This window comes from Dendrobates tinctorius, unplaced genomic scaffold, assembly GCF_039654945.1.
Source record: "Dendrobates tinctorius isolate UK_male_01 unplaced genomic scaffold, ASM3965494v1 ptg000341l, whole genome shotgun sequence".
Taxonomy (NCBI): Eukaryota; Metazoa; Chordata; class Amphibia; order Anura; family Dendrobatidae; genus Dendrobates; species Dendrobates tinctorius.
Window position 1 is genome coordinate 2,175,001 of NW_027362007.1, and position 7,197 is coordinate 2,182,197.

Sequence of the window (7,197 nt, forward strand, 5' to 3'; positions counted from 1 at the left end):
GCTATATATATATATATACACCCCGGGGTCCGGGCTTATCGCAGGCTATATATATATATATACACCCCGGGGTGGAGGGGCCGCGGGGTCCGGGCTTATCGCAGGCTATATATATATATATACACCCCGGGGTGGAGGGGCCGCCGGGTGTAAAGTGCAGGGAGGGAGTTGTCAGGAGAACAAGGACGGGTTGTCAGGTAGATACACTGCAGGTCAGCCACAGGCAGCAACGGGAAAGCAACTGAGGCCAGAGTGTGAACACGGCCAGGAGACGGGAGAGAGGGTCGTCAGGCCGGCACACCCCCCGTGCACAGAGCCAGCAGGGGGTACAATGCACGCCCGGAGCGGCGCCTCCACGTGCCGGTGATCGCCCCCTTGATTCCAGCGCAGAAGATACAATGTATCACTAGAGGCCACGTGACCCCAGCGGCCCCGCACTCACTCACTCACTCACCTCTCCGCTCCCGCAGCTGCACTGCGCCCTGAGTCGCCGCTCTCCGCACTCTGCAGCCTGGGAGTGGTGACGTCATCAGTGCCCGCCTCAGCTGCCTCAGCCGCCGCCATGATGAATGAGGGCAGCTGCCCTGACTGCAGGTGACGCTGTGCAGGAGGTCAGCCGTGAACAAGGGACAATTTCATCAATACTCTCAGTATTTTGCAGACCTTTCTGTGATTTCTGAGTGAGATTTGCAAAAAATGCTTGTATCAGAATAAAACACGAACGAAGAAATATCCGCTGCCAATCTGCTGCGTGTGAATGTCGCCATCGTGCAGTAACGCTGGCTGCCGCGATTCTGAGCCGCGTCTGGGGGCACAAGGGTCACGATCACACAAATCCCAAACCGTCATAAACCTTGGCCGTGTGACGCCCCCGTACACAATGCCACGGACGGACCGCCATAATCTGCAGCACAATCCGCTAACGCCAAAACAGCGAGGAAAGGTGAGCCATGATGGAAACCATCAGATCGGGGAATTGCTCTTCCAGCAGTTTTCTCCTGCTCCGCAGAGCTGCACTCCTCAGCCTCTGGTTTCCACATACAGCGATAACACGACAAGGCGCCAATGATGGAGGCGCTCACTGATGAAGGCGTCCACCGATGGAGGCGCTCACTGATGGAGGCGCTCACTGATGGAGGCGCTCACTGACCATTGGACCAGTGGACCATTCCCTATTATTACAGACCCTCTCATCTCTTGGTATCACAGACTTGGCCCTATCCTGGATCTCATCATACCTAACAGACCGGACATTCAGCGTCTCCCACTCACACACCACCTCCTCACCGCGCCCCCTATCTGTCGGAGTCCCACAAGGTTCAGTCCTAGGACCCCTGCTCTTCTCCATTTACACCTTTGGCCTGGGACAGCTCATAGAATCTCATGGCTTTCAGTGTCATCTCTATGCTGATGACACACAGATCTACATCTCTGGACCAGATATCACCTCCCTGCTAACCAGAATCCCTCAATGTCTGTCCGCTATTTCATCCTTCTTCTCCGCTAGATTTCTAAAACTTAATATGGACAAAACAGAATTCATCATCTTTCCCCCATCTCACGTGACCCCCCCAACAGACCTATCCATTACAGTAAATGGCTGCTCACTCTCCCCAGTCCCACAAGCTCGCTGCCTCAGGGTAATCCTTGACTCTGATCTCTCCTTCAAACCACATATCCAAGCCCTTTCCACTTCCTGCCGACTTCAACTCAAAAATATTTCACGGATCCGTACATTCCTCAACCAAGAATCTGCAAAAACCCTAGTCCATGCCCTCATCATCTCCCGCCTTGACTACTGCAACCTCCTGCTCTGTGGCCTCCCCTCTAACACTCTCGCACCCCTCCAATCTATTCTTAACTCTGCTGCCCGACTAATCCACCTGTCCCCCCGCTATTCCCCAGCTTCTCCCCTCTGTCAATCCCTTCACTGGCTCCCCATTGCCCAGAGACTCCAGTACAAAACCCTAACCATGACAATCCACAACCTGGCTCCTCCATACATCTGTGACCTCGTCTCCCGGTACTTTCCTGCACGCAACCTCCGATCCTCACAAGATCTCCTTCTCTACTCCCCTCTTATCTCCTCTTCCCACAATCACATACAAGATTTCTCCCGTGCTTCCCCCCTACTCTGGAACTCTCTACCACAACATATCAGACTCTCACCTACCATCGAAACCTTCAAAAAGAACCTGAAGACCGACCTCTTCCGACAAGCCTACAACCTGCAGTAACCACCGATCCACAAAACCGCTGCACGACCAGCTCTACCCTCACCTACTGTATCCTCACCCATCCTGCTGTAGATTGTGAGCCCTCGCGGGCAGGATCCTCTCTCCTCCTGTACCAGTCGTGACTTGTATTATTTAAGATTACTGTACTTGTATGTATTATGTATACCCCTCCTCACATGTAAAGCGCCATGGAATAAAGGGCGCTATAATAATAATACTAATTGATGGAGGCGCCCACTTATGGAGGTGCCCACTAATGGAGGCCCTCATTGATAGAGGCCCTCATTGATGGAGGCGCTCACCGATGGAGGCTCTCACCGATGGAGGCTCTCACTGATGGAGGCTCTCACTGATGGAGGCGCTCACTGATGGAGGCTCTCACTGATGGAGGCTCTCACTGATGGAGGCGCTCACTGATGGAGGCGCTCACTGATGGAGGCGCTCACTGATGGAGGCGCTCACTGATGGAGGCGCTCACTGATGGAGGCACCCACTGATTGAGGCACTCACTGATGAAGGCACCCACTGATGAAGGCACCCACTGATGGGGCGCTTACTGATGGAGACGCTCACAGATGGAGGCGCTCACTGATGGAGGCACCCACTGATGGAGGCGCTTACTGATGGAGGCCCTCACTGATGGAGGCGCTCACTGATGGAGGCGCTCGCTGATGGAGGCGCTCGCTGATGGAGGCGCTCACCAATGGAGGCCCTGACTGATGGAGGCGCTCACCGATGCTGCGCTCACTGATGGAGGCACCCACTGATGGAGGCACCCACTGATGGAGGCCCGCACTGACGGAGGCGCTCAGCAGGTTTCTCATTTGTCTGTCACTTTAGTAACAAGAGTCAGCCTTCTGCAGTTTTGCGTTGTAATCCCGGGTGACGCTCCGATTCCTGGACGTCCGGCATCTTGTGATGAGCACAGGATGGTTGTCTGTAAAAAGGAGTAAAAGCAAATTCATGTAACACGCCAACAATTCACCGGATACAAAGACTCAGCAATCAGAGGGGGAATATGAGTATTAACCCCTTCCCCTCCCCGCAGCTGGAGTCAGGATGAGGCGGAGTGGAGCCTGACATGTGTAACCTGCAGACTCGTTCCCTCTGCTCTTTCTGTAGGATCCGGACTCCGGGATTATCGCTCATATCGTACATCTTGGGTGATATAAGACCTCGGTGTTAGGACGCCGCAGATTTTAGACCATGGCTAACGGAAATGCCTGATTTTTGGGTGTCAAAACAAAACTCGAGATACATCCAGGGCCGTGGAGTCGGAGTCTACGTCCGGGGTCACTGTGTAATGCGAGAAACTCACATCTCAGTACCCATCACTGCCGCCGGCACTCGGGATCGGAGTGTGCGACTGCATGGATTTCTATGTATTTCTATGCAGCTGTGCACTCCGGTCCGAGTGCCGGTGGCAGTGACGGGTATTGATGCTAGAGACTTGCGCGAGTTTCTCACATCACACTCGTAAGTGTGACCCCGGCCTTGGTCAATGTCCATTTTGGTGGAGTCGGTATAAAATGGAGCGAATCCGACTCCTAAAATATATAATCCATTGGGTGCAGTAGTACAATGCAGGACGTGCCGTAAATGTTTCCATAAGAATTTGGGAAAGTTCTGAAATGTCCTATAAATGTCTGTTCTGTTACTGATCTCCGGATCTCGGCCTTTAGTGGAGATGAATCTGTGCTGCACTTCATGTCCAAGCTCAGTAGTGACCGGGGCTGTGGAGTCTGAGTCGTGGAGTCAGGGAAATTGAGGATTCGGAGGTTCAGCTTACTGACTCCACAGCCATGGCTTCATCCCCTCCTACCCCTCTATCTTGCCTTCTATTACATTCTTGCAGCTTCATCCCCCTCCTCCTTCTATATTCTGTCTCCTATCACATTACTGCAGCTTCATCCCCCTCCTCCTTCTATATTCTGTCTCCTATCACATTACTGCAGCTTCATCCCCCTCCTCCCTCTCTCTCCGGTCTCCTATCACATTACTGCATCTCCATCCCCCTCCTCCCCCTATATTATGTCTCCTATCACATTATTGCAGCTTTGTCCCCCTCCTCCCTCTCTATTCTATCTCCTATCACATTACTGCAGCTTCATCTCCCTCCTCCCTCTCTCTCCTGTCTCCTATCACATTACTGCAGCTTCATCTCCCTCCTCCCTCTCTCTCCTGTCTCCTATCACATTACTGCAGCTTCATCCCCCTCCTTCCTCTCTATTCTGTCTCCTATCACATTACTGCAGCTTTATCCCTCTCTATCTTATCTATTACTTACACTGAACAAAAATATAAATGGCCGCCCTAAGGGCCCCGTCATACATAGCGACTCACCAGCGATCCCGACAACGATAACAACTTGTCAGGATCGCTGGTGAGTCACTACATGATCGCTGGTGAGCTGTCAAACAGGCAGCTTCACCAGCAATCAGCACCAGCAAGCGACGCCGAGCGGGCGCATCGCTGTGTAGGTTAGTTACCAGCGCGCTGATGCAGGTGTAGGTAATAGCAGGTTCGCAGGATGCAGTGACGAGACGCGAGACTGCTTGAACTTTGAAAAGCAAACTTTTATAAATTGAAGCCGCTAAGGCTATACTAAGCAACCAAAAAGGGATAACAACAGTTGTCCTCGCAGGGACTCAGTACAACCAAACACTATTTGAAAAGACCACGACTAACCCGGCCGAGGCCGGTTACTATGGGGCCACGGTATGGCCGTCTACGGGTCCTTATACTCTATAATGTCACTTATCCGTCCTGACGTCCCTCGGCGTCTCTGTTGGAGCTGCGTTGCGGATGAAGCTGCTTTGGCGTCTTTGATGAGGCTGCCTTGGCGTCGCAGCCGCTGGGCCCAGCTGCTGAAGGTTTGGAGTAATCTTCAGGCGCCCCGGCGCCCAGCAGGAGTTGGGGCACAACAGGCCCTGATGGAGTCCTGAGATGGAATAACCCCTGTAGTAACAGCGAGGTTGCGCTTGTCAGCGAGTTCAATGGGACTCCTGTCCCCAAGCAGGGTTGTGTCGCAGTGCTCAAGAGTGGCGGTTTACTGGCACCATGCACAGCCTGAGGCTGTGTGCAGAGTGTCTCTGTTGACGAGGAACAGGCCCCAACTGCCGACTGCAGCGGGGTGAAGGTGGCTGTGAGCGGTAATAGACAGGCCGCAACCGCGGGCTGAAGTGAAACAGCAGCGTCCGCGGGTAGCAGCGGGCAGGCCACAACCGCGGGCTCAATGGGGATGGCAGCAGCCGGGAGAGGGAGCGAACAGGCCGCGGAGGGCTCAAGCTCAGCGGTATCGGCCGAGGATGACCGGGGGCAGATCGTAACCCAGGATTGGGGTGAAGAGGCAGTCCCCTGTCGGTAAGCTCGGCGCCTCTTTCCTGAGGGCCACTGCGTATCTACCCTCTGCTGCTGGTCTCTTCGCTCAACTGTCAGTGTCCTTTCCGCTCTCTCACGCCCCCTCCGTCTCCTGCTCCTTGTCTGACGTATCACCAACTGACTCCTCTGCACACTCCCTGCCCCTTTTATACTCGCCCCTCCCCTTGCTGTCCTGTCACTCTCAACAGTCCTCTCTCTTCCTCTGTTCTCAGGGTACTGTTTCCTTAGAACTCAGATGGCGGTCCCCTTGGTTCCCGCCCGGACACTCTGTGGGGGTCCTCCTCCCTACACTCCACCATCCTGTAAGCTCGCCAGTCCTCGGGCGAGGGCTTCAGTATACTTGGGCTGGTCTGCGGAGGTGTCAGTTTTTGTTGCCATATGAACTGGTCCTGTTCGTATCGTTCGGGGGGGTTTGCCGGCTGTTGACCGCTCGGAGCGTCTTAGTTCGACGAGGGTGGAGTCTTCTGGGGTGGTGGCCGGTACTGGGCTAGCTGGTTCGGGCGGGCTAATTGTGTCAGTTGGTTTGTCATTGAGTAGAGAGCCCCTGGTTATTGTGGGGAAGTCTTCCTCGTCGTCCGAGTCCCAGAACACGGGCAATGGTTCAGAGACCTGAGGAGCAGGTTCAGGTTGTTTCGGGTCGGTGGAAATACAGGGGCGTAGCATATTCCGATTCACTATGCGGGTAGGCAGCGTTTCATCTTTCTCGGGTCGTATTTCATACACAGGTCCTTGAGGGTTTATACGGCGTAGGACCCGATAGGGACCCTCTTCCCAGCGTGGCTCTAATTTGTTCTGGGGACGTTGGTCTAGTACGGGTACTCGGTCTCCGCTTTGGAGGACAGGAGGTAGAGATGAACTCTTTCCTGGGTGTTCTAAGTCTTGAAGTTTGGTATGTACGATTCGATGAAGAGTTTGCAGCCTGTGCCGGTGATTTCGGACCCGTGATGATATCCCAGTCCAGGGCTGAGGTTCCTCTGGGTCCAACTCTATCTCCGTGTTCCCCTTGCCCTCGCGTCCGAACAACAGGGAGTAAGGGGTATAGCCGGTAACTCAATGTACTCGGTTGTTATAGACCCATACTAGTTCAGGGACATATTCGGGCCAACGGGCCTTCTTGTCACTCTCCAGAGTACGCAACATTTGGATTAATGTCCGATTAAACCGTTTGCAGGCCCCGTTTCCCTGCAGGTGGTATGGCGTGGTCCGGGATTTGTCAATACCGTAGAGGCGGTGTAGTTCCTCCATTATTTTTCCCAAAAAACATGCTCCTTGATCGGAATGTATCCGTTGAGGGCAGCCGTAAACTTGTATAAAGTTTCTACAAATTGTGGAGGCGGCCGACTCCACGGTCTGGTCTCGAGTGGGGGTGACCACAGCGAACTTAGTGAAATGGTCTACCATGACGAGGCAGTGTTCATACCCCTGGAATGCCGGACCAATGGTCAGGTAATCCACCATCAGAAGCTCGAGGGGCGCTGAGGTCACGATTGTTTGTACTGGGGCTCGCTGGGCAGGCGGTTTAGCTAATTCACGTAGGCGACCAGTCCGGCAAGTCTCGTCCACAACAGCATGCAAGCGT

At 53.9% G+C, this 7,197-nt stretch overlaps 1 protein-coding gene across 1 annotated transcript in view; it reads right to left on the reverse strand.

Moving 5' to 3' along the window:
* Window positions 1-562, reverse strand: part of GPAM (glycerol-3-phosphate acyltransferase, mitochondrial) — a 45,765-nt gene extending 45,203 nt beyond the window's left edge. The window contains exon 1 of the mRNA XM_073562133.1: window positions 455-562. Within this exon, the coding sequence (XP_073418234.1) occupies window positions 455-530 (76 nt within the window). The 5' untranslated portion in view covers window positions 531-562. The remainder of the gene's footprint in view (window positions 1-454) is intronic.
* Between the last annotated feature and the right edge of the window lie 6,635 nt (window positions 563-7,197).